The sequence below is a fragment of the Panthera tigris genome, chromosome B1, assembly GCF_018350195.1.
Source record: "Panthera tigris isolate Pti1 chromosome B1, P.tigris_Pti1_mat1.1, whole genome shotgun sequence".
Taxonomy (NCBI): domain Eukaryota; kingdom Metazoa; phylum Chordata; class Mammalia; order Carnivora; family Felidae; genus Panthera; species Panthera tigris.
Genome location: NC_056663.1, coordinates 49,649,208 through 49,675,833, shown reverse-complemented (window position 1 = coordinate 49,675,833; position 26,626 = coordinate 49,649,208). Strand labels below are relative to the sequence as shown.

The following is a 26,626-nucleotide window of genomic DNA, read 5'->3' as shown; positions in this document are numbered from 1 at the left end:
GTGAGGCACTTTGGTGGGGGCCTGAACAAGGCCAGTAGAGGAATATTTAGTTCACAGAGAAACTTACTAAATGGTCCCCTAGTGGCCTCAGAAGATTCATGCCCCCATTCCAAGTGCCTAATTCAGCCTTGTAAATTCGTGCGGGCCTACAGGCCAAGGACCTGGAATAAATGAGCTGAAGTCTAACAAATCCAATTGCTTAACACAGAGCAATAGTATGACTTCACAGCAAATTCCTGAATTAAAAGAAAATCCTTCTGGTGCGACCCCTAAAATATATATGATCAGTAATATGGGAGGAAGAAGGGTTGCCTTATGTTAGTAGTTTGACCAGACTGATAGTGAACCTGAAGTTGTTTTTGAACTTCATTATAGGGCTGGCCTAACTTACTCCCAGGGAATAACTTTTCTTCATTGGTGACATCTAACTGAATTGTAGGCTACTTAAAAGCTTACAGGAAAATATGAGTTAGCTGTGAACACTTGTCAGGAGGAAGGTGGCCTTTGCAAGTATCCCTCATAAGGAATTTCCCTAGATAGAAGGTAAATTGAAAGGTGTGGTAAAGCAGGCTTACTTCCTTCACCCAGAGCCTGCCAGACGGCACCTATGTGTGAAGCTGAGCATTGCACACCTGCTCTGTTAGTGCCTGGGAGCTGCACAGGCAAAATGGGGAGGAAAGGAGCCAACTTTAAGTTTTTTAGGAAATTCCACAAGTTTCGGAGATCCAGGAGGAAGATCAGGAAAGTGTCATAAAGGCAAAGAAAATCATTGACTCCAATTCCCATTAGGTCGTGTGCGTCTTATGTGTGTATCATACATAAGTACAAGTTCACACACACACATCCCAGCACCAACATTAGACACATCTAACTGATAATATGCCGTGATCCTGATATCTTAAGTCCCAGTTTGACAGACATTTTTAATGGTCTATTAAAGATTTTTTTTCCATTACAGTGTATTTCTGATCTTATGGTTGAAGTCAGTGGAAAAATAAGATTCCTTGGCAGCTAATTATATTGAAGTATTTTGCCAGGTGTGGTCTATGCCTTGCTGTAATAATCATAGGTACTATTTGCACAGAAACCACATATTCTCTTTGTTCTCTGTACTGTTGGGATGGCTGTGTGTGTGTGTGTATGTGTGTGGAACAGAGGGAATTCTACACATTTCTGAGAAATTCACTGTAAACTCTCATAGCTGTGCATTTGCAGAGGAGCGCTTTGTTTTCATGGTATAGAAAATCTGTTACCCTTGCCCTAGAAGATCTTATGATCTAAGGTAGAGTCATTTATGTTTATCTTATAACATAGAGATTAATGTATGATACTACATTTTTCTTTTGTTTTCTGTTTTTCTCCCATTGTATGTCAATTTGCCAGTTCCAGTGTTTGAGCCATTTGGGCAGTTCCTGTGTGGAAGGCTGCTGTACTATAGGGTGAACCTGCCATTTGACCTGCCCTTTTTCTCCAGAGGCCTGGTCACACTAGATGCAGCATTCTATTCCCTGGCCTGTCTCTCCCTGATGTACATGTGTGGGCCTTGGACCTGTTGGCCCATTGGTGGCTTCTGAGTTCTTCCCTGAAGGGTTATCCTGTTTTAAGCCCTACATGTGCATGTTTTCAAGACATGGGTCGCTTCAAACTGGGTTTTCAAGAAGTCATAGCTTTGAGACTTGACAGTGATACTTAGGGAGGGAAGAGTTCCTCCATCCCATTCTCTTCATTTGGAGGAGAGCCTGCCTTGGAAACACGGAATGCTGGGAATTTCAAATGTCTAGATTAGCCTAGAAGTAGGCTAATCGAGCTTGGGAATCGAGCAAGATGAGAGAAAAGCATTAGGGTTTTTATCCTGACCATAAGGGATGTAGTAGTTGACCTTAGAATCCAGGGTAGGGCAGCTGTTTGGAATGGCTACCCATGCCAGCAGGTGGGGCTTTAGGGGACATGGCCATCATATGACACATGTCACAGTTCCCCACCCCCCCCCTTCTCTTGCTATTTCTGTGTCTCAAAATTTCACATTCTCCTGTACTATAAATTAATCTGGATTTATGGCCTAGTCATGGAGAGTCTAGGTTGGATCTAAAGCAGCAACAGGCAGTTGTTTGTTTGTTTGTTTTAAATGTTTATTTATTTTTGGGGCAGAGAGAGAGGGGGACAGAGGATCCCAAGTGGGCTCTGCTCTGACAGCAGCGACCCCCATGCAGGGCTTGAACTTAGAAATCATGAGATCATGACCTGAGCCGAAGTCTTGTGCTTAACCAACTGAACCACTCAGGCGCCCAAGACAGGCAGTTATAAACTGAAAATTGCACCTGTCTCCCTGTGGTCTTCTTCCTGTCTAGACGCACCACTGGGAGCAGGGCAGTGGGTTCGGGGCTGTGTTGGATGGAAGGGCCTCCCCGTCAACTCATGATTATTTGAACTGGCTTTGCCACTCCATGGTGGGGCGGGGGAACCCTAAAACCTCTCATTTCTGAGCTCTGGTAAAAGGATCCCTGCTCTGCACTACTGGCCATTTCTTACCACAGCCACGTGGGTAATCATTAACCGACAGACACACACTGCAACTTTGTTTTATGTATTATTAATAGAAAGATAACGAACTCTCAGAAGTTCGTCTTTCCTTCTCCAGATGTGTTGCTTGTGGATAAAAGCAGGAGTTACCCAGGCTGTAGCTAGTCTAGTAAATGTCACACCTCTTGTAGCCATAAGAGCCGGTGCAACTGTTTTTTCACGTGCAGGTTTTGAGGGCCTTCCCTGTGTTTAAATTCTTGAAAGGCATTTTTCAAGAAAGCCTGGCCCAGAAGCCCTTAAGTTGGCCTTGCCATCTGACTCTGCTGCTGGAGGAAGGATCCCACATGAGATCCAGCAGGCTTGTGGTGCAAGTTCTCATCAACCCTTTCAGGCCTAGATGCAGGAGGAGGGGCTCTCCCTCCCCACACCCCACTCTCCTCCCTGCTTTTCTTTTTTTTTTTTTTTCAACGTTTTTTATTTATTTTTGGGACAGAGAGAGACAGAGCATGAACGGGGGAGGGACAGAGAGAGAGGGAGACACAGAATCGGAAACAGGTTCCAGGCTCCGAGCCATCAGCCCAGAGCCCGACGCGGGGCTCAAACTCACGGACCGCGAGATCGTGACCTGGCTGAAGTCGGACGCTTAACCGACTGCGCCACCCAGGCGCCCCCCTGCTTTTCTTTTTAACATATAAAGTGAGAAATACATTTTAATTAGATTATCTTTCTATTAACAACACATAAAATGAAGTTGCATTGTGTGTATGGCGGTTAATGATTACCCACGTGGCTGTGGTAGGAAATGGCCAGTAGTGCAGAGTAGGGATCCTTTACTGGAGCTTAGAAATGAAAGGTTTTAGGGTCCCCCCCCCCCCCCCCCCCCATGGAGCGGCAAAGCCAGTCAGAGCCAGAGCCAGGAATTGGATTCAGGAACCCAGACTGCAAACTAGAATTTCATGGTCTCTGACTGGGGCTGTTGGTCTGGATCTGGTGTAGACAGGTGTGCCAGAGGTGTCCCCTGCCTGGGGATAGCGTGTGAGCGCCCTCTGTCTTCTCTCTGGTCAGTTTCCCGCGTGGCCTGTGATCCTTGGAAGGAAAGCGGTGATGTGTCGGACAGTGGCAGCAGCACCACCAGCGGGCACTGGAGCGCGAGCAGTGGCATTTCTACGCCCTCGCCTCCCCACCCCCAGGCCAGCCCCAAGTATTTGGGGGATGCCTTTGGTTCTCCCCAAACTGATAATGGATTTGAGACCGACCCGGATGCTTTCCTGTTGGATGAACCAGCTCCACGCAAAAGAAAGGTATGTGATGTGGTGTGGGGCTGACGTCAGCTTGGGGCTGGCTTTGGAGGGCATGGGGGGCCCCCCAGGTCCTGGGTGTTCTCAGGCTCCATCCCATTTCAGTTTTCCTTTGTTCCTCTGTTCTGTCATGATATCCCCAGGAGCCCACTCCTCCTCTTTTATGCTTGTTCCTTTTCACCTCTGCCCTGATCCCTGCCCTCTTTGCTGCTCTCACATAGGGCCTGTGTGTAAGGGCCTCTGGCAGGGTCTTACCCACAGCACGAAGCACTGGTGTTGGCAGTGGGACCGAATCCTGGGACCAGGCTCTCTGCCCCTGCCTGTCAGTTTCTCTGGTCCCAAATCCCTTCCCTAGAGCCTTTTGTTGGCTTGTATTTGAAGGCAGCTCAAGTCTCCACTGGATGAGGGTGAGGAGTGGGGAGGGGAGGGGCACATCCCAATGCTCCCATCTTCCTTTCTCCTAGAACTCTGTGAAGGTGATGTACAAGTGCCTGTGGCCAAACTGTGGCAAAGTTCTGCGCTCAATTGTGGGCATCAAACGACATGTTAAAGCCCTCCACCTGGGGTAGGTATCAAGCCCGGGGCATCTTTGCCTAGAGACCCACTCGGGTGTTCCTCCAGCCTGCCACCCACAGCCAAGAATGGTTCTGAGAAAACGATTTGCTGAGAATACCACCTGGTGCCTATCCCCGACCCCTGTGCCTGGCAAAATAGCCTGTTGGAAAGAGATCTGTGCTTGGAAGGGAAGACCCTCTTCTCATGATGAATGATGATGCCATTCATGGGGAAGGAGCGCCACCCATCCTGTGGACGTGTCTTGCTGCCTCACTGTAGGGGGAAAGATGTGTGAATTCTGGGTAGAAATTGGGTAATTTGACGACACCTCATTGCGGCTTCTGCACCTGCTTCCCCTCAGGGAGCTGGGCTCCATTAGCTCTGACTCCCTGGAGCCAGAGCTGCTCAGGGAGGTGGAAGATGACCCCTCAGCCCTCTCCCTTGAGGAGAGAGTGTGACCACAGGTAGGTGGGACCTGGAGGGGACCCGGGGCAGAGCCAGATGGCTGTTGCAGGAAGAGAGACACGTTCTGTGAGAGGAGGAGCCTGAGGTGCCAGGAAAAACCGTGTTCAAGCACGTAATCCTCTATGACGCCTTCTGGCGTCCCAGGACAGGGCCTTCTGGATGTTCTCGCGGGCTCCTTCCCTGACTTACTGGGTGGGCCTGGGCAAGTGCTCTTCCCTCTTCTGCCATGCGTTTCCTGAGGCAACTTGTTCCTGACCCTCACTGCATCTCCTTCCCTCACAGAGACACTGTGGACTCCGACCAGTTCAAGCGGGAGGAGGATTTCTACTACACAGAGGTGCAGATGAAGGAGGAAGCTGCCGCTGGTGCCCCCACAGCTGACCCAGCCCCAACCCCCAGCATGACCAGCCCGCCCCTTGCTCTCCTCCCACCACCTCCTCCCAAAACTCAGTCCTCAGGCCCAGAACACCCTGGCCTGGAGTCTTATCTGCCCTCTGGTGCTCTCAGCAAGTCAGCTCCTGGCTCCTTCTGGCACATTCAGGCCGACCATGCATACCAGGTATGAGGCTAGGGCACATTGGGAGCTCAGCCGTGTGGCCGTAAAGGATATTTGGTGTCTGACATGTCACTGGCCAGCCTGATCACAGGCCACTGACCACCCTGACCGAAGGCTGAGCCCTTTGGCTAAATTGCTGATCTCTAGCTTCTATAAAGAGGGAAAGAAAAATGATTTCACACTCAACAAATGTGGGAATTCCAGAGTTCTGCATCAGTGGCTGTCATGAGTAGTCACTAGAATCTGGCTGAATCCCTGAGTAACCAGGTGGATGGATTTGGACTGGGGAATCGTTACATCACTGCTTACAAAAGTGGATGGAATAGTGCAGTTGGGTTGCCCAGAGTAAATCTGTAACTTCTCTAAAATTGTGTTACATTAACAATCCAGCACCCTTTGTTTTGAATACCTACCGTGTGTCAAACATTGGGCTAAACTTTTTTTTAAAAAAAAAATTTTTTTTTAATGTTTATTTATTTTTGAGACAGAGAGAGACAGAGCATGAATGGGGGAGGGTCAGAGCGAGGGAGACACAGAATCCGAAACGGGCTCCAGGCTCTGAGCTGTCAGCACAGAGCCCGACGCGGGGCTCGAACTCACAGACCGCGAGATCATGACCCGAGCCGAAGTCGGCCGCCCAACCGACTGAGCCACCCAGGCGCCCCAAAACTTTTTAAATAGAATAAGACATAGTCCCCAACCAACCTTGTGAAATGCATGGTTTAGCTGGAGAGAGAAATGAATATGTAAGTTTGATTGAGTATAATGAGTGGTCAAAGTACCTTACGAGAGGCATGAGAAATTGCTGTGGGCACAGGAAGAATCACGCTGTTATGCCCATGTAGCTGGGAAAGTTGTCATGGAGGGGGTTACATGTAGGATGGTCCACATAGGTACTCTGAACACACAGTTTGCTTTCTGGCATTTTTTTTCTTAAAATCCTTTTATGCCTTCAGCTTGGTTTTATCAGACTCTAGGGTGATTTACACGTTAGTGATTAAAAAGCAGTGCTCTCAGACAGCCGTCACAAAATGAGCCAGCTCTCCTTCTCATTAGAACGAGTGGCTGCCTGGTTAGTTTATGTTTGGCCAACTTCAGGAGGCCCTTCGGGAAGCTGGCTGACCCTGCAAGTTGGGACCTATAGAGGGCGGCTGCATCCGGGCTTCCAGGAAAGTGTTGCTGCTTCCCAGTGGTTGCCTGGGGACATCATATACTTGGTGCAGCAACACCACCTGTGCTCAGAAGGGTTTTGGACTGCTTCGGGGAACTGCCTGTAGCATGTTCTTGGTAGGTGAGCCAGCTGAGAAGCTAATCCACTGTGATGATTCAGTCATGGGGCTGGCCTGAAGACCAGCTCTCAGAGAAGGGATCCAGCAAACAACTGGAGCCAGGGACTAAGGAGGGTATCAGAGTTGGGCTCGCTCTGCCGGGAGCAGAGTATTCGCGTGCACCCCCGTCTTTTCCTCTTGGAGGCCCATGCTCTGTGGCGGACCGTGAAGTCGCAGGGAACATGGGCGGACTTGCTAGCTGCCTGACTGGGCTCCAGGCTGACCTGCTCTCATCTCTGGCAGGCTCTGCCATCTTTCCAGATTCCCGTGTCGCCACACATCTACACCAGTATTAGCTGGGCTGCTGCCCCCTCCACGGCCTCCTCCCTCTCTCCGGTGAGTGTGCCTATTTCTGAGCCCCCGTGGGCCCCCCTGGGGGTAAGCCTCCGCATGTTACCAGTGCTGGAGGCCATCTCCCCGCACTTGCCTCCAGCGCCCAAACTTCCTGAAGGCCTCCATACACTCTCCCCCTTGCCTTGCCCTCCCTAGTGGGTCACAGCCCTCCTAGGAGGTGCAAGGAGTGTGTCTGCAGAGGAGAAGCCAGATAAAGCAAGTTTAGTGCCTAGGAAGTCACCAGGCAGGTCTGCATTCAGTGCCCTATTGAGCTCTGAGTGTGGGTGGGTGCTCGTTAAGGTTTCAGTGTGGAGAGAGAGGAGGGCAGAGAATATGGAGGAGGTGGGGAGGATGAGGGGAAGAGCATGAAAGAAGATGGGTGCTAGTGGGGGCACTGGGAGGACCGTGGCCTTAGGTGGCTTGCCTCTGAGCTAAAATAAATCAGATGTCCTTTTGAACCACCCATAGTGGTCGTGGTCTTAAATATCGCCTATAGGAAGGCATCACACATTGTCAAACCTGGGTGCCTGAAGGTGGCTTTCAGGCAGCGCAGTCTCTCCCTTGTTCCACATGTGGTAACTCCATCTAAACCTGCAGGGAGCAGCCCACCAGGAGGCCAGGTCAAGAGCCTCCCCTGTTCAGGTCACTCACTCTTTCGAAAATGTGGTTTAAAGGCCTGTCCCTCACTCTGCAGCCTTTCCCCCCTACCTGGCGCCTGCTCACCTGTGCCTGGAATATCTTACCAGGGAAAGCCTCCTGCCCTCCTGCCACAAAGAGGGGCTTGGCGGGTGTGGCTGACTTTCTGGTGGGATGGTTGTCTCACCTTTTGCTTCTGCCCTCATGCCCTTGGCCTGTGCTTATGGCCTCTCTCTCTCCCCATGGCCAGGTCCGGAGCAGATCACTAAGCTTCAGCGAGCCCCAGCAGCCTCCACCTGCAATGAAATCCCACCTGATTGTTACTTCTCCACCCCGGGCCCAGAGCAGCGCCAGGTGAGACAGTTTGCTCCGTGGCCTCCCTTCTGGTTTCTGTCCTCACTGTCCCCACTACAAGTGTGGGTTCTGAGTCCACCAACCCTAGTCTCCTGGGTTAGTTCCCCCAGGGTGGCTGGGGGTGAGGGGGTGGGGGTGGATGCAGGGGAGGGTAGATGCAGGGGCGGAGGCCTTTGCTCCTCTGGCCCCTTGGCTCTTGCCCTTCCAGCCTCTGCTGGTTTGCTCAGCCTCTTGCCTGGCCACTGTCCAGGTCTGCAGCCGCCACTGCGTGTCTGTATCCTCCTTATTCTTTTTTGCCAGGAAAGCCCGTGGGGAGGCTAAGAAGTGCCGCAAAGTGTATGGCATCGAGCACCGGGACCAGTGGTGCACGGCCTGCCGCTGGAAGAAGGCCTGCCAGCGCTTCCTGGACTGAACCCGCCCTGCCACCGGCTCATCCTCCCTGCTCCCTGCCCCCACCGGCAGCCAGACCGCGAAAGACAGACGCGTCCCACGCCCTCTGCAGAAACCTGAACGATAAAGAGTGGACATTGGGAGTTTGGGTTCTATTGGCTAAGGTTTAATACGTAAAACATTTCCCCCCTCCCTTTTGGGAACATTTGAGTTTTTAAAAGAAGAAAGGAAAATATTCCCCCATACCCCTAAAATAGGAGAGAGCCGAAACTGACCAAGGGTATTCTGCAGTGAACCAGAGACCAAAGAATTAATTACCCTCTCTTTCCCACGTCTCTGTCTAGGGGATTAGTTTGCATGTATCAAAAGAAGGAACAGCTCATTCTGTTTTCCTGCTGAGTTGGTGAATTCTTTGCTTTCTCAACTCTTCCAGAAGGGACTGTGAGCAAGATGAATTTACTTTTCTTAAAAAAAAAAAAAAAAAGAAAGAAAAAAAAGTTTCTGGCTGATGACTCCGAGAGCAGGACCTGCTGTGGTTGGTGGGGGGATAGTGGGGGTATCTGTGCACTTTTTAAGGTGCAGCCAGCCCCTCTTCTCCACCCGAATCCAGGAGAAGGGAGAGCCTGTCCTCACCGAGCAGCTTCTATGGAAGTAAAAGGAAAACCCTTTCTTGATGACAACTGTTTGAATCTGGGTTCTCTCTGAAGTTGGGTTGCATCCCAACAAGTATTGTATGGCTTCTTCTTAAAGCCCAGACTAATAGGTTTTTAAAGACTGTCCCCAAATAGCTGAGCCAAAAGGCTATACGAATTCACTTTTTGAAATGTGGCAGTTAAACACTACCTTGATCATTCTTTCCTCTGTTCCTTGAGGAAACATTGGAGGGTTTTAGTGTTCGTGAAAGCCCTCTGCTGTTACCTGAGTGAATAAACTCCCTCTTGATGTTCCTCCCTCCAGTTGTGGAGGTGACACCTTTAAAACACTTTGTTTTCTTTTCCCAGTGTATTCAGAAGCCTTTTATCTGATTCAAGTTCCCTTTCATTTGGGTGAGAGACCCCACCCCCACCCCTGTGCAGGTTCCTCTTTGTCTCTGGCTTTACTTGGGATTTTCCCATTCCCTCCGAAGGCTGCAGTTGGGGCTGGCGTAGGGGATGGAGAGAAAAATAAAAAAAGGAGAGAGAAAGGTAAGTGGCAGCTTGCCCCCATGTTGGAGCGTGAGTTGGCAGGTTCCCAATTTTTAGGTTGGGTCAGAGGGCCTGGGAGAATGTGATAGGACAGGACTCTGCCATCAGTGCAGGAGGTCTCTGGAATTTTATCAGTGTTGGTCCAGTTCCTGAGATGGGAGGGTCAATTTGATGTGGTGTGACCTTCTCGGAGGTATCTGCTGAGCACCATTTCTTGCCTGCAGGTGGGAGGGGGAAAGTTAACTCTGAAGAACTCTCTGGAGGAGGGGTTGGGTTAGCAGCTCCTAGTGCTTTAGCCCTCGTTTCTGGAGGCCTGAAGAACTGAGAGCAGCCTGGATTGCATTGCTTGGGAAGTAAATATGCAAAACTATTCTTGTTGATGAGGGAGATGTGGACGGGGAGCTTGGGGCCCTGCCGATCAGTGCTTAATTAAACTGTTTCATCCATTTCTTGGATGAAAGACAAGCTGAGACCTCAAGGGAGGGCATGTTTTGTTTTGGGGCTCCCCTTTCTTTTAAGCCTGACTTGTTTGGGAGTTTGTCAGGCCGGCATGAGCATGGCCACTCGGTGCCCAACTGTCTGCGGTCCCAGTACTGCACTTATATCCCTGAAGTCGGGGGCTCGAGAATCCCACCAGACCACCTATCCTGGGGCTGGGCAGCAGCGTCCGTCCCCTGGCTGTAACCAGGCCATCCTCTCTTACTCCCAGGTGGAGATACTGGCCTACTGAGGATCCTTTGGCCACTGCATGTGGGACTTGTGCAGGTGCTTGTCAATCTGTGACAGAGTATTAGAAAACCCGCCAACCTTAGAAGCATGGTGTTGTGAAGGGTGATAGTGACCCGGGTTTGGTGATGGAGGGAAAGACACTCATTCATAGGTGTCTTTGGTGGTAATGGGGTATATTTTTATAACTTAGTAAAAAAAAATGTGGAATCTGTCCCTAAAGCTAGAAACCAGGCCAGCAAGAGGTGGCCCAGTGTCCTTCTTCCTGTCTCTTCTGCCACCCTGAGAATTAAAAGCTGATGGCAGGTTGTGGATTGTCCTGACTGCTCACTTCCCTCGTTCATCTTCAGATCTTCTTGGTGAGGGGAGGGAGCTTCTGAGACGTAAGGACTCTGCCCAGCAGCATCCTCCCCTCTCTTAATCAGGCTCTTGTTGAGTCTTGTCTTCAGAAAAGCTGTTTTCATTTTCCCCCTCAGTTTGGACCGTGTCGATATAACTGGACAGCAAGACTTCCACTAAGTGAGGTAGGCTTCTCATGTCCTTGGTACACAGGGCAGAAAAGGAAGAGGAGAAACAAGAAATGGATGAAACAGTTTAAAAACTGAGGTGGCTTTTTTTTTTTTTTTTTAATGTTTTATTTTGGTGCAGCTTTCCCCTATCTGTATGTGCTCCTCTCTCCTTTTCCATGGTGATGGCCTCCTCTAGCCTCTGCCCTCTCGCTCCATCTTGTGGCTGTTGTGTTCTTGACATGTGGTCTGTCCTTGGGGTTGCCCCGTTTGTTCTCGGAGGGTGGGGGTGGCTTGTGAACTGATCAGCAATTTTGCCTGTTCTCTACATCTTTGTGTCTCTCCCTGCTTCCCAGCCCACCTGGGCAGCAGAATCTGATAGGTCAGGTGCCACAGGAGTGCATTTGAAACTAACAGGACTGATTTTTGAAAGAAGTGATGTTGGGAAACCCATTTATTCCAGGGATGTTGACCCTATTCAAAGTATTTCTTGGAATTTACCTTTGGAGTCTGTGGTGCCTGCTTGAAATAGCCTTAATGATACTAAATCTGTACCTATGCTCATTCAGTGCGGAGTCTGGTGAATGATGTCTGTGGTCAAGTAAGATCACAGGCGCAAAGCTCATGGATGGACCAGTGAGGAAAATAGCTTGGATTTATGTGGTTCTTAAGCTGGCTGTGAAAGCAGGTTTGTAATTTCAGAGAGCGTTTTGAGTGATAGCCACATTGTGATTCTAAGCCTATAGCTTGACTCCTTGGAGGACATTATTAATTTGGATGTGGAAACTCTGATTTGTTTGAAGAAATCTGTCCTGTTACTTTCTGGACCTCCCAGGTTCTGACTTTACCAGGGGCCAAAAAGAAAAAAAAAAAAAAAGAAAGAAAAAAAAAAAAAAAGAAAAGAAAAAAAAAAACAAAGGAAAAAAGGAGAGAGAGAAGAGGGAGATAAATCCCATCTGTGAATTTGTCTTATTGGCGCCTTTTCCCCCAGCTGTCTTCCAAGTATTATTTTTACTGTTAAAAATTTTTTTAAAAAAATGTGAAATGTAATGTTTTTACAGCAACAATATGAAATATATTTTATAAGGAATAAAATGGTACATTGTCTGATTTAATGTGTGCCTGTCCCTCTACCCCTTCCCCCTACAAAGGATAAGATTACTGTTGTTCTTGGTGTTAAACAAATGGTGGCATGTGGGCAAAGCGTACACATTCATTCATTCATTCATTCATTAGCTTATAATAACGATAGGGACCAAGGACCAGGCCAAGTGCATACATGAATAACCAAGTGCTGACCTAAATAATCCAATGAGAGAGTTACTACTACTATTCCCATTTTACAGATGAGAAGAGGGAAGCACAGAAGTCAAATAACTTACCCCAGGTCATAAACTGTGAAATAACGGCACTAAGATTGTAATCCAGGTAGGAACCATTTTATATACTGCTTGTATTGACAGTGGGGAGCGTGTTCTTGGCTATATCCCTGAGTTGGTTGAGGAGTTGGCAAATGATTTAGGAAAAAATAAGTCCTCTTCTGCTTATGGGATGGGTTCTGACTTCAGGGAACAATACGGGACACTCCCCAAGTTCTTTGATTCCATGTACTGTGATGGCCCAAATGGCTAGTTAAAAGCTGGCCTACGTGGGAAGCAGAGAGCAAACTCCCATCCTTGTGCACTGGGGCTGCTTTAAGCAATTTTAGCTTCCGGGACCATAGGCGTCTCTGGGAGCAGGATCTGGAGACCCCTAAAAGGCCCTGATGGTGAGAGTGGTGTGCCCCTAGACCCAGGGGCTGGATTACATCACTCAAGCCCAGCAGCATGTAAAGCTGGTATGGGGATGGCCATTTTCCTTACCTCGTGGTAGAGCACAGGGCTTCTTTTGCCCCGTTTTCCCTTGTCCCCTGCCTCCCAAGAAAATTCCCAGTAGAATCCATTGCTTCACTGCCGTTTGCCCAAGCTCCTCTACATCACTTGTGACTCTGGGCTACATATTCTCAATTTGTACTTCCCAGGCTCACCTTTATGGCTGCATGCACAGACTCCCTAACTTTCCAGCTTCTAGTTGGGTTTGACCCACAGGTGACAGACTGGGGTTTGAAGGGCTGGAGGACAGAGAAATTGGGGGATTGCATCACCTAGCCCTTCCTGCAGTGTCTGAATGGCTAAGGTTCCCTACTGAGAGCTCAGCAGGGCTCTCCAGTTCCCCAGCAGAGCTCCTTACCCTCCTGACTGATTTCCCATCATCCAGTATACACTCTAGACACTTGAGTCTCCTCAATTGCCCTGTCTGGGTGCACCATATGTTTCTTCGCCTGACAGTTACACCTTGACATGTTTCGTGTTAAATTGGAGATAAACATGACATCAGCGAGTTCATCTAGGCTCTGCCCTTTTCCTCATGTCTTAATCCAGTGGTCTCAAAACAGCAAGATCTGCATCACTTGGAACTTGTTAAAAATGCAAATTCCTTCTGAGTCAGAAACTGGGGGTGGATTCTGTGTCTCCACCAGCAACCCGCCCCAGTGGTGATGTTGACAGGCACCCGGAGGTTCTGAGCACCCTGCCTCTCCCCTCCCCACTCATCCATTCATGCACTTGCTGGAGATGCAGTGCAATCGGAGTGTTTATGCTCCGTGTTCTTGCCTGTCGTGCTTTATATAAAGCAGAGCCATGTGCTTTTTGCTTCTCCTTCCCAAGAGAGGCAGCGCTGATGGTGTGTTTGGAGTCTGGGCTTCTCAGACTCCTCAGATGGACATACAGCCAACCAACTTATTAACTGTTTGCTGAGTAGAAGTTTAATGGAGAAATATCTGTTTAAAACAATCAGCCAGAAAGAACAGCTCTTTTACAAACAAGTTATGGCAGTGACAAGTCAAAACCCCGGGTTTGATTTCCTGTTCCTTTGACCCACCCCTGGAAGAGGAAAGAGGGAAGTGAGAAGGAAAGATGGGGCTGTCAATATGTTAGCTGGAGGAATTACAAAAATACACTCTGATGTAGCAACAAGATTATCATGAAACATGCCATGGGGGTGGGGTGGGGGAGTGGGAAGGGAAAGACAGACTGGGAGAGTCTCCACCCTGGGGTGGAGACCTGGAGGCAAAGCTTGCCTCAGTGTCTTGGGGAAGAAGGAATCCCGATTCCCAGCCGGCAGGTCTGGGGCTGGAGACATGCTGTTTTGGGGATCACCCGGACACCTGGGGAGACAGAAATGATTAAAATGGCAAACTCAGTAGTTTTCCTGACCTTTCAATCCTATTTGTCCTGGTGACTGAGCAATAGAAGGGAGGCAATAAAAAGCTTGTCAATGGAATAAATAGCCACTAAAACAGCAAGTAGGGTTCCCTAACTTCTATACACCTTGAGTCTACCGGTAGGACTCACGGAATAAAGAGGAGGTCTGTGGGCTGGGACTTGAAAGGCATAACATAGGCCCCATGCCCAGAAACAGCTCTCTTATCCCTAGTATTTGGAATCCATATGTAGTAATTAATTCATTTCTTGAGGCTAAATAGTGTTCTCATTTATGGCTCTTTAAACCAAGTTTCACTAATTCCTCACCATGAATGAATCTGCTCACTTTCCACTGTCTACAACGGTTAGGGGATGGGGGCATAAGACATAGTGTGGGGACAGGGAAAATGATGGTAAGTAGATACCCCTTTTCACAGTTCTGTCTAGGACTGGACCGCCATGTCCCTCTTTCCTAACACATCATTACGCATTCTAAATAGGGCTCTTTATCCCATTTCGCTGTTAGGTGGCCCTACTTCCTCTAACCTTCTAAGTATAGATTAGTATTGGATATCTCAGAAGTCCAGAACAGCCCTGGCAACAGGATCTCCCAAGATGGAGAAATCTCAGGCATGTGTAGGGTTGGCTGGGCTACGTGTAGGTGAGTGAAGACAAGGTTTAAGCTGCCTGTTGTGGACTCATAAGTACGTATCCATATTGGAACTCAGCTACCATGAATGTGTGCAAAAAGGAAATTCAGAGATCATTACAGTAAGAGGAAGGAGAGCAATCAATAATACCCAACATGAACTGGTTAACGTTTCCAATGGTTCCATCAAGAACTTCGTATCTTGAGCAAAGCAGCAGACAGAGGCTAGTTGCCAGTTATGTTTCAGTGCCTCTCAGTGGGAAGCTTAATAGAAAATTAGGAAAATCAGTTGCCTGAATAGGGGCTGAAATCATTTCTTTTTGTTCTGTTTTTAAATAAATTGATTCCTGCTAATGTAATTGATTTTAAACTGTCTTTAGGTAAAGAAAACGGTTGTGGTTCAAAATTAGACAAGAGCCTCAGTGTCCCTTAAGAGCCACTTTAAAGAAGAATAAATGTCTGAGATTTGAAAGAATTCAATCCATGCCACTTCTGAAGGATATACTGAGTTAGGTAATGTGCAAATATGGCTTAGGAAGAAATAGGGTGTTGGTTAAGGATCCAAGAGTATGACTTCAAAAATGGCGTGGGTTAATTCAGGGCCTTCGGAAATTAGTCATTCTGCTAAAATATACAGGGCAGGCTTCTCCTCACAACTTAATACATATGTCTGTATTTGGCAATGGGCCTGTTGCAAACCAGATTACCTGCAAGGAGCTATGTGGGCTGCCTCCATGCTGAAGTGTGTGTGCCAAAGATTAACATTTGTATTAATATACTTTGAATGAAGATTATTAACATTTATTTACTTTTGAGAGACAGAGAAGGAATGGGAGAAGGGGAGAGAGAGAGGGAGACACAGAATCTGAAGCAGGCTCCAGGCTCTGAGCTGTCAGTACAGAGCCCAACATGGGGCTCTAACTCAGAAACCGTGAGATCACGACCTGAACTCAAGTTGGACGCTTAACCGACTGAGCCACCCAGGCGCCCCATTTGAATCAAGATTATTAATGATCTGCCTACCTTTGACATACGGGAAGCAAAACAAAACAGCACATATAGACATTTTTTTTTGTTTTATGCTTCTGAGTCAGGGAAGACCCCCCCACTTGGGTAATGTTTGGGGAATGTTTTTGACCAACTGGTTAATTCTTTCCATTAGGGTAAGTTTCTAGACTGTTAGAGAAGAGGTATGAGGCTCTGAAGATAATCAGAATCCCAAATATGAATTAAGGCACATATGCTTGATGGGTGGGATTTTCTTAGATTTTTGGAAAATTCCACTGTGCTAGTTTCCTATGCTATTCAAAGTTATGTACAGGTTGATGGGCTGAGGAAAGTGGAGTTTGTAATGACTGGGCAATAAACTAGGGTTTTTGATGTTTATTATCTGATATGTATTTTAGTATCCGTATAAGCATTCCCATGGGAGTAATGGCCAGGACGGAGAGAGGAATAAAAGCAGGCAAACAAACAAAATAAAACAAAAATGGCCTCTGGGAAGAAAGTGAGGAAAGATGATGATCTCTTAGTCTCTGTTCTAAAACTACTGGGTCAGTTGGGCCAAATCCTCAAAGGCTTGCTCAGTAATGATGCCATTGACATCAACAAATCAGTCCATCTCTGGCAAGGTGGCAGTATGGACAGATGACAAGTGGAAGAAAGAAAAGCAGAAAGTGTAACTCCTGGTCCTAACAAGAACTCCTTGATGGGGGAGAGTGGGAAAGTGTAGTGCTTTCTGTGGAATCCAGGCACCTTGAGATACAGGGGGTAGAGGAGGAGATAGCTAAGCTGTCTCTGAAGGTGAAATAGCAACAGCACAGCCACAGAAATCAGGCAGCAGATAGCTAAAGGTAGGTCTAGCTATTGGTTCTTAGAGATAGTCTCTGAGGAAAGGTGAATTGAATGGTTGTTATGGCAACCGGATAGGAGGATTGGTCCACTTAACTGTCCCCATAGTAACTGAGCTGCTGGAGAGCTATAGAGGAATTAGTTATCTTAACATGCTACTATTATCCCCATGGTAACCAATCTCTAAATGGCAGTGGTCAGCCTTAAGGAGTAATCCCAGGAAAATCTTTGCTCCCTAGAGAAAGGGTGGGTAGGAGGCAGGGAGGTGAATTGACTTCCCCTGCCTCCCAGAGGCTGAACACCTTGAGGTGGTGTAGGGTGTGTGTATGTGGCTGGGGGCTAATGTGCTTCCAGGCCCAGGAGGAAGGCTAAGACAGTTGGGTATATAAGGTTTCCTTTGGCCCCCAGCTCATTCGTGCCCAACTCACTCATGGGTTGAAGTGGATGGTGCAGCTGGGAGGGGCTCCCCTTCCGGCTACACATTACCATTCTGATGCAGAGTGCGCCGGCGCTGGCTGGACTGCAAGCTCAGGACCAGGTACTGCCTCATGAACTCACTGAACCGCTTCTGGTTGGCCAACTTCCGGGCCGACTTCCGGGCCCCGGTGAAGCCCCCAAACCTCTTTTGCAGCTGCTTCTGCTCCATTTCTCCAGTCTCATCCATGCCGGGCTCTGTCCCTTTCTGGGCTTGGATTAGGCTCCTGATGCGAGGCATTCGCTTCAGTTGTATCTCGGAGGAGGTGCTTGGCTGGTAAAGGGCAGCTGCCACGTGCTCTGGGTCAGCAGGGCTGAGCTGCCAGGAGCCCCTGGCCATGACCTTGGTGCATGGAGTCCAGAGAGGGCTGCTGAAGACCTTCCCTTCACACTCAAGGATGCACACCTGCAAAGACAGAGGTGGGAGAAGGGAGGAGGACCAGGAATGCCTATTATATTAGTCCAAAGAAATAGTCTTTTTCTTTTTTTTAATGTTTATTCATTTTTGAGAGACAGCATGAGTGGGAGGCAGAGAGAGAGAGAGAGAGAGAGGAGAGAGAGAGAGAGAGAGAGAGAGAGAGGGAAAATCCTAAGCAGGCTCCAGGTTCTGCACTGTCAGCACAAAGCCCGATGTGGGACTCAAACTCATGAACTGTGAGATCATGACCTGAGCCGAAGTCGGACGCTTAACTGACTGAGCCACCCAGGTGTGCCAGTAGTCTTTTATTGTATACAAAATTTACATCGATACCAATACAAATGCTTCAGAAGCATCTCTTTATTAAGTCACCATTCAGTAGTTACTTTGGTTCAGAGAATTTCCAAGTTATAAAGAAACAGAAAACAATCTGGCCAAGCTCCATCATGTCACAAAGGAAGAAACCTGGGACTCAAAGAGGTGAGATTAATTTGTCCCAGGTGACACAGAAAGTTAATGCAGAATGAGTGCCCCAAACTACACACAGAGCCCTCGTTGAGTTTTTGAAGCCAAACACAACTCATGGCACCCACAAAGAAGAATTTTATTTTGTTCTCTTTTTGGCTTGAGAGAGGTCGGATTGGCTTAAGAAATTGGGGATGTCAAAGCATGTGCTGAAATCTGCAAGGCTATTTTAAGGACACTGTGTTAAGACGAACCCTGGTGTTGTTCATTTTTTAGCCCACATACTCTAATTATACTATCTGTGCATCAGCTCTAGAGAATGAGGGTCAAGACCCTTTGGGATGTAGGTAGGTTGGGCAGTTGGGTTCCAGGTGGGGAAGAGGGGCCATCAGATGCAATCTTTTAGACTTGCCAGGCCCCTGGGAACTTCGGGCACTGCTCTGTCTCTCCAGGCATCTCCCACTTCTACTCTAGACCAACAGCTTGACCATGCTGTTTCCACGTTCCTCCTAACTGATCCTGGCCTTGGCCTTGCCTCCCACATTCCTGTCTCTGATTGGGTCTTCTGGAAGCGTCTACCTCCAATTTTTCTTATTGTTTGCTGTTTTGGCTTCACCTCGAATGCTTCTCTGTGAAAATCCCACTGCAGCTTCTCTTTGGACAGCTGCAGGACATCAGAAGACTGGTGTATGTGCCCAGTACCCCCTATCTGGGGAGCAAAACCCTCGCCCCGGTGTTCAGAGAGGCACAGATGCCAATACGAGCAAGGTTTCCAACCTGACCCCTAACCGAAGAGTGAGATGTGCATGCAGCTATATCACAGACCTTACAGCCATTCCACCAAACCCTAGAAAATGTCTCCTCCAATCCTACTTCTCTCGCAACCCCTTGCCACCCCTGACCCTGACTCTCTTTTGTCCTCACCAGGCTTCTCCAAGGTGTGGTCTGCACTCATGCTTCTATCTCAGCATCTTCAATTTTTTTCTCATGTCCTTGAAATCTGCTTCCCACCCTCATCTTCCACTAACTGCCTTCTTCAGGACCACCAGTGAATTCTGGTCACCAGATCCAATTAGCCCTCATTCTCTCTGACTTTGCAGCATTTGGCAATGTGCACCACACCCTCCCCCAAATTCTCTGACATTGCACTCACCTCTCAGACTATGCACCTTCCTCCTGTGTTCTATCTTTAAGATTCTTTCTTCTCATCTCTCTTTATAATCTACCTCTTGGTGACTGTTCATTTCTGTGATCATGGTCATTTCATCTAGGGCATCCCAGGTTTATATGTCCAGCATCTGATATCTATCGAACTCCAGACACTTCTCTGATCCCTGTCTGGTATCTCCACCAAAGTGTCTGACTAGCACTTAAAACACAATTTGTAAAGAATGAAGCCTACCTTCCCTTCTGGGGCAGAGACTGCCAATGCACATAGGATACCTTTACTAACAGGACACTTGTCCTCCCCAAGGCCACATGTATGTTTCTCAGTCTCCTTTGTAGCCAGAGGTGGCCAATGACATATAAACGACAGTGACCAAGTGAGGCTTCTGAGGAAAGTAGGGGGCTGACTTATCTGAGAAAAGCATCCTTTTTTAATCTTCTTCTTCCCCTTCTTCCAGCCTCCTGCTTAGAATGTGGACATTTTGGCTGGTGCTCCACTGGCCATCTTGAAGCCATGAGGTGACTCAGGGTATGGAAGCCATGTGAGGGTGGCAGCCATATACAGATAAAGCAGAAAGGGAAGGAGCCTGGGACATGGGTGATGTGGAGGAGCTACACAATACCAACCCTGTATTGTCCACCTGCCAACTTCTGCATAGGGAATCAAATCTCTGTCTTATTTGAGCCACTGTTACTTTAGGTCTCTCTTACTAGCAGGTGGATTTAATCATCCAGTATTACTTTTAATCATCCAATAGACTTTCACTACCCTAAGTCTGCCCTTCTGCTTGGTCTGGGTGTGAATCGAAATCATCTCAACTTTAAAAATATTTTTTAAATGTTTATTTTTGAGAGGGGGGGAGGGGGAGGGAGAGAGAGAGGGAGACACAGAATCTGAAGCAGGCTCCAGGCTCTGAGTTGTGCTCTGTCAGGACAGAGCCCTACGCAGGGCTCAAACTCATGAACTGCAAGATCCTGACCTGAGCTGAAGTTGGATGCCCAACCGACAGCCTCCTAGGCACCCCCAAATCATCTCAACTTTAAAAAAAGACAGAATTCAAAAGCCAGTTAAATTCCTGAGGAATAGCACTGGCATTTAAAACTTAACTTTTACAGGGGTGCCTGGGTGGCTCAGTCGGTTGAGTGTCCGACTTTGGCTCAGGTCATGATCTCACGGTCCGTGAGTTCGAGCCCCACGTCGGGCTCTGTGCTGACAGCTCAGAGCCTGGAGCCTGCTTCAGATTCTGTGTCTCCCTCTCTCTCTGCCCCTCCCCCACTCACACTCTGTGTGTCTCTCTCTATCAAAAATAAATAAACATTAAAAAAAAACTTAACTTTTACAAAGCTCAGGTAATTCTGATATCTGCCTGGGTTTGGAAACCACTGACGTAGTCCATGTTTGCATGTTATGATGAGGTTCGGTAATGTGTCCAAAACTATACTGTTAGACAACGTATCACCTGAACAAGAAACCAAATGTCTTGAGTTCCAACCCAGGAGCTCTGTGTGCTTGCAATACAAATTGGTGGAAATTAATGCAAGAGTAAGGATCTTGTGAGACCAAAGGTAACGTTCTAATGGGAAAATTACTCACTTTCTGTTGGGTCAGAGTGGGGAAAGAGACAGTATCCAGTGGGAGTGCCACTCCTCTTCACTGATAAAGTTTCCAAGGTGCATCCTTTGCCAAGCCCTCCCCCACGGCCCCCTGCTAGCCATAGGTGGTGACAGGGGTCCCTGTTGATACACAAGTCGTGGGCTTTCTGAGCATGTCTTTGCCATTTAGATTTTCCTCAGAGATGCTGACAGAACGAATATCATCAGTGCCAACTTTTTCACACCCACAATGTCACTGGGTATGAAAGAATGATAGACAACTTCCATTGGTGGGGATAGCAGAGTTTAAAACAATGGTCCCTGCAAACTTGAGTGTTCTTTAAGAATTGCTACTGGTTTGCTAGAATCCAAAATCTTTTTTTTTCATGTTTTTATTTATTTTTGAAAGAGAGAGAGAGACAGAGTGTGACCAGGGGAGGGACAGAGAGAGAGAAGGAGACACAGAATCCAAGGCAGGCTCCCGGATCTGAGCTGTCAGCACAGAGTCCGATGTGGTGCTCGAACTTGTGAACCACAAAGTCATGACCTGAGCCCAACTCATGAACTACAACATCATGACCTGAACTGGAGTCGGACACTTAACCAACTAAGCCATCCAGGTGCCCCTAGAATGTAAATTCTTAAACTACACCCCTGGAGACACTGATTAGTAAGCCAAGGGTGGGGCCCAAGAATCTGCGTTTTTAACAAACACTCAGGTGATTTGGAGGCTGGACTGTGAGAAATCCTGCTTTGGAACTTGTTCTGAGGAAGGTGTCATCATGGAAGTGGTCAGAGTCTCCTTCAGAGAAAGGGTTACTGGGGTCTGTATTTAGCCTGCTCCTGAAATATTTTGAATAAAACTAGGTAGAACCAATTTGTAGGATGTTCTTTCAGATCAAAATCCTATTGGGTTATTACTGTATAGCAGTGGGTGTCTCTGGGGACAATTTTGTTCCCAGGAGCTATTTGGCAATATCTGGAGACATTTTTGGTTGTCATAAGGTGGGTGGGGGTGGGGGAGATGCTACTGCTATCCCATGAGTAGAGGTCAGGGATGCTAGTAGACATCCTACAGGACAGCCCCACATGACAAATAATAACCAACTTAAAATGTCCACAGTGGTGATTCTGAGGAATCCTACCTTCCAGGATAAAAGGGAAAGCATGAATAGTATTGGGAAAACCTGCAGAAGTGTCAAATTTTGGCACCAACAAGGACTTTGAGCGGACTTGGTCCAATCCTCACAGTATAGGAGCCCCAAATGCTTGTTGAACTGTTCTGTGCCTTCAGTTTACAAGAACAGGTGGAGGTTGTTAAACCTAGAGGCTATTAGATCTTCTATGAGCCCCTGGGTTGCTAAGCCCAGATGGTAATTAGATTGTGTGTCAATCAGAGAAAATGCAATTCTATGATCAAACCAGATGCATAGGTTGTACAGAGACTCAACATACTGTTAGATGCATTAGGTACTAACAAAATCATCTCAACTCTTGATTTAGGAGAAGGTTTGGGGCAAATGTGGAGGATCCAAATTCACAACAGCATTTGTGGCGCCAGATGGGCATATGAGCTTAATGCCTAACACTCTGGTCTAAGGGACCCACCAGCCTCTTTCCAGAGATTGGATAATGGCCTCTTAAGTGAGCTGGACACATTTTCTCAGCCCACACTGATGACATTTCTATATTAAGCCAGAGTGTGGATGAGCATCTGGAAAGTTTCAGACTGGTGCCAAATTGATCTGTAAAGCTGGGTTTGTGGGGAAACTGAGCAAAGGGCCATTTGGACATCTGAGATCAAACATTAGGGAAATAGGCACATGAGCCCACTGGAAGGAAACGAGGAAGCTCATTGATATTGTTAAGCGTTTGCCACTAAAGAATCAAATCGCCTCTGACCAAGAGACATTTGGGAGCTATTTGTTTTAGGAGGTTGTTCTAGAATATCTGAGGGCTAACACGAATTGGCAAGCAGATGAATAGTGCAAAAGAAAAACATGCTAGGAACTCTTAACTGCAAATTAACTAGGAAGAGTTTTTGTGTAATGAAGATACAAAGCACTACGAGAAGTTAGTTTCTTTTGCTATTAATCAAGTTCCAGGGAGTTTTAGATAAATTTCCCCAGACCTTGAGGGTTACTTTCTCCTTTGTCTCTAAAACAACTCAGCGAATCTTGTTTTTTCTACTTTAGCTGAGGGGGTAAGTGCCATTCATAATTAGGTGGAAGGAGCCCAAGATATTGCAGTGGGTTTGAGTGTATGAGTCATTTACTGACCAAAATTATAGTCTAACAAAAAGCCAGCCATACTTGGACCATTGACCTGGAATGAGAAATGCAGAACTTCTTGATAAAACCAAGAACTTAGGGGGTCCTAGGAATCGCTCAGTAATACATAACTTAGTGGAGGGATTGGGAAGGTGACCCTTGCTGAGATATCTAAGTTCCCCCCACCCCCCATAATTCACAGAGTGGAAAAAGGTTGCAAGATTTGGAAATAAGGTGTGGTTGCCAACATTCTAGGCATTTCATCAAACATCTGAAAATAGGTTAAAAGTGAATACAAACTAGAGGCAAAACAGCCAGGCAGCCGTCAGGTCCTCTGAAGGTCAGCAGGCACTTTGAAGCATTTATCCCTCAACCATGAGGCTGTAACTGGCCATATTTTAACTTGTTTCAAAGAAGTATCTAACAGCGTTTTCAGGACCCCAGAGATTTAACATGCTATGGAGGAATGAAAACAAATTCTTTAATGGCTTTGAAAGGCACCAATGTGAAAACGTGGCAGCGTCTGCAGTGGATGGACCTATTAGGAGACTAAGGGTCTCGCAATTTTACAGTTTCCATGGGACATGTTTATTGAGTACTGCTCTGTGCCACACTCAGTGCTGCATGCTAGGGATACCCAGGACAATCAGAAGAGGAAGCTCACACATTATGGTGAGAGAGTAGCAGATACGGATAACTGTCAGAAGACAAAGGAGTGAGGGGCTGGCTCTCTTGGGGGCAGGTGGAGAATCAGCACAGTGTTCTCACAGGTGAAATTTAATCTGAGTTTTGAAGTAGGGGTATTGGATGAAGATGAAGGGAGAGGCATGTGCGAGATGGTGGGGCAAGTTCCTGAAGCCTTAGCAAGGCCGGGAAGGGAAAGTGGGATTTCCCAGGAACTATGAAAAGTGATTGAGCCCAGCAGAGAGGAGGTGAGGCATGTACCTTTGGGAGTCCCCTACAGCCTGGGGAGAGCTGAAGGCCTGGGGTCCAGGGATGGCATCTCAGAAGGAGAGAGTATGGGGAGGAAAGATTTCCTGAATCTTGATCACTTAGGTTTAGAGGGTGGGGAGGGGAACAGGAACCCACCAGGAGGTAATAAAAAATGAATCGGAATGGGGAAGAGAACCAGGCGAATTCACCGAGTTGACTGGGAGAGGACAGGGAGGAGGAAACCTGCAAATTGGCTCCAGACCTCTGAGAGAGCAGATAAGAAGTGATGCAGCCCAAAGGGGTGAGGGCTGCAAGTGTAGATTACTCTCTGGGTGTACAGATATCTTTTCAAGTCCTAATGCTTTCTTTGATGGGGGAAAACAAAGCATTGCCATGAAAGCTAGAGATTCCAGCATTGTGCATAATTTTCAGTCTTGTCTAGGCTGCAGATGGAGAATTTAGCAGTGTGGAGATGATCAGATTATTGCTTAATCAACTCATCATTGGTTTACATGTAAACCAAGTTGGCCGCTCTCCTTACTAAGACTAGGGCAGAGTGTTTTTTTAGATGAGCTTTTAAGCCTCTCTGGGCTGCACGGAAAAAGCCTGTGGGCCTTCTGTGTTCCAGCCAAACTCAGCTTTTCTCAGTTCCGTAAATGCCACTTCCCTCTGGCACAGGCATTTGAACGTGTATTCCCCACTCTCTCTATCACCTGGGACCCTCTCTCTGCCTCTTCGCTCCCATTCTTTAGGTTTCCTTAGAGACTTCAGTTCCTTCAAGAGTCCCGTCTGTCCTTCTAGTCTGGGTTGGGATCCACTGTCTGTGCTTCCCCAGCATCCAGTAGTTAAGCCCTCTTGAAGGGATTGTGGGATCTTCTCTCCCACTGGTTGCAGACTCCATCCATCTGCTTCCTGGACCCTTTGGCCTGGCCCTGTGCTCAGCATACAGAAAACCAAAATGGATGAATGAGGACGGGCCAACTTTGGATGGGTCATCTGGGGATGCTCTTCATGATGCTGTAGAAACCCACCGAGCAGGCGAGGGAAGAGCTTGCTGTTTGGGTCTGTAGGGCCTGTGTCTGCTCATCATTAGTGAGCTAGCCCAATGTAAATATGTGTTCTATATTTGTACACTCGCCTTAAGGAGCAGTAGTTACTTTTGGTTGTTTTTAACGGTTGAGGAGTTTGAATTATGACATCTTTTGAAAGAAGTTTGACTACAAAGAAAAAATGATTGAGTTATATTGGATTTAATAGAGGAATAACTCTTTAGGCTGACATGAAAGCAGTTGAGAAAGTTTATTTAAGGAAAAGAAATTTAATGCCAGATTAGAACCTCAAATTAAAAATTTAAAATATAGGGGCTCCTGGGTGGCTCAGTCGGTTAAGTGTTCAACTTCGGCTCCGGTCATGATCTCATGGCTTGTGAGTTTGAACCCCGCATCGGGCTCTGTGCTGACAACTCAATGCCTGGAGCCTGCTTCGGATTCCATGTCTCCCTCTCTCTCTGCCCCTCCCCCTCTTGCACTGTCTCTCTCTCTCTCTCTCTCTCTCTCTCTCTCTCACAAATAAATAAAACATTAAAAAAAAAACCTAGGAAAACCAAAAACCAAAACAAAATTTAAAATATAAACAAAATTTAAAATATAAGAGAGCATTTGGGTATTCACTGTAGAATTATCTATAATATCAAAAATGGAGGGCAACGTACATGTTAAACAGGAGGGGAATAGTTAAACAAATTATACTGTATTCCTAGAAAGAAAGAACTTAAAATCATGTTTAATAACATGAGGAAAGTATCCTGGTATAATGTAGCAAGTGAAAAACCAGGACTCTTTCTCTGACAGGTGGGATTAAAGTAACGTTCTTCTGTTACACTTCTCTGAATTTGCCAAATTCTCTAAAATGAGTATGCATTATTTAATAATGGGAACAAAATGGCAGCACAGGCAGGTCTTTATTTGAAGTGGAAAAGGGGAAAGATGACAGAGTTTGCATTTAGAAGATGCTAAAGTCAGCATCTGTTTCCTATCCACCACGTGGCACCAGGTGAGTCACATGCCCCCTGGGCAAGGCCTTAATTTCTCACTCTGGGTTGGAGGAAGGAGGGAGAAGAAGACGGAGGGCGTTCCATGGCCTACCTCAAGGTTGAAGCTGTCAAGAGCTGGGCGGAGCTTCTCTCTGCAGGTCAGACAGTCCTTCTGGCAGCTGCTGGACACGCTGGAGAAGAGGCTGAGCAGCAGGAGGTCACAAAGCAGGATTTTCATGGTGCAGGAGCAGGAAGCAGGGGGCTAAAATACTAAAAAAGTGAGGGTGCGCCGCAATTAGAACAGCCTTTCTGGGGGGGTCTCACACAGGGGATGCCACCAGAGGGGACGGCGCCAGGCCCAAGATTCGCCTCCCAGGAGGGAGCGGGTTGTCAAGGATACAAGAGGCTTGCTCCTGCCAGCCAGGCCTACCGTTCATGCAGGGGTGAGTGTCTGGGATCCTAGGCGGAGCACCCCTGTGATTCCTGCCACCTAGCTGGCCTCGACGTGCACAAGCACTTCCAGGGGCATACAGACCTCACTTTGCAACTTACTAACTTGTGGCTGTAAGACAACCTCTCCAAGCTTCAGTTTTCATGTCTGTAAAAGGGGGATAGTGCTACCTGTCTCGTCATAGGGCCATTGCGAAGAGATGAGATCTGTAAGGAGGTTTGGCAAAGTGC

General features: G+C 47.5%; 2 protein-coding genes across 3 annotated transcripts in view; one reads left to right on the top strand and one right to left on the bottom strand.

Annotated features, from left to right (window-relative positions):
• The window catches only part of ZNF395 (zinc finger protein 395), a 44,529-nt gene extending 32,568 nt beyond the window's left edge, over positions 1 to 11,961 (top strand). For both annotated transcript variants that reach the window (XM_042983533.1, XM_042983532.1), the window contains exons 5-10: positions 3,586 to 3,821; positions 4,283 to 4,383; positions 5,121 to 5,397; positions 6,966 to 7,058; positions 7,942 to 8,045; positions 8,346 to 11,961. In XM_042983533.1, the coding sequence (XP_042839467.1) occupies positions 3,586 to 3,821; positions 4,283 to 4,383; positions 5,121 to 5,397; positions 6,966 to 7,058; positions 7,942 to 8,045; positions 8,346 to 8,457 (923 nt within the window). In that variant the 3' untranslated portion in view covers positions 8,458 to 11,961. The remainder of the gene's footprint in view (positions 1 to 3,585; positions 3,822 to 4,282; positions 4,384 to 5,120; positions 5,398 to 6,965; positions 7,059 to 7,941; positions 8,046 to 8,345) is intronic.
• Positions 11,962 to 17,068: 5,107 nt separating this feature from the next.
• On the bottom strand, positions 17,069 to 26,194 carry PNOC (prepronociceptin). Its single transcript, XM_007097112.3, has 2 exons — positions 26,058 to 26,194; positions 17,069 to 17,473 (listed from the first exon to the last, which is right to left on the bottom strand). Exons 1-2 carry the CDS (start codon positions 26,181 to 26,183, stop codon positions 17,069 to 17,071), a joined length of 531 nt encoding a protein of 176 aa, XP_007097174.2. The 5' UTR covers positions 26,184 to 26,194.
• Between the last annotated feature and the right edge of the window lie 432 nt (positions 26,195 to 26,626).

Coding starts and splice junctions, on each gene's coding strand:
- PNOC (XM_007097112.3), bottom strand. CDS start 26,183: ATGAAAATCCTGCTTTGTGACCTCCTGCTGCTCAGCCTCTTCTCCAGC. Junction 17,474..26,057: donor TTGACAGCTTCAACCTTGAG/GTAGGCCATGGA, acceptor CTGTCTTTGCAG/GTGTGCATCCTTGAGTGTGA.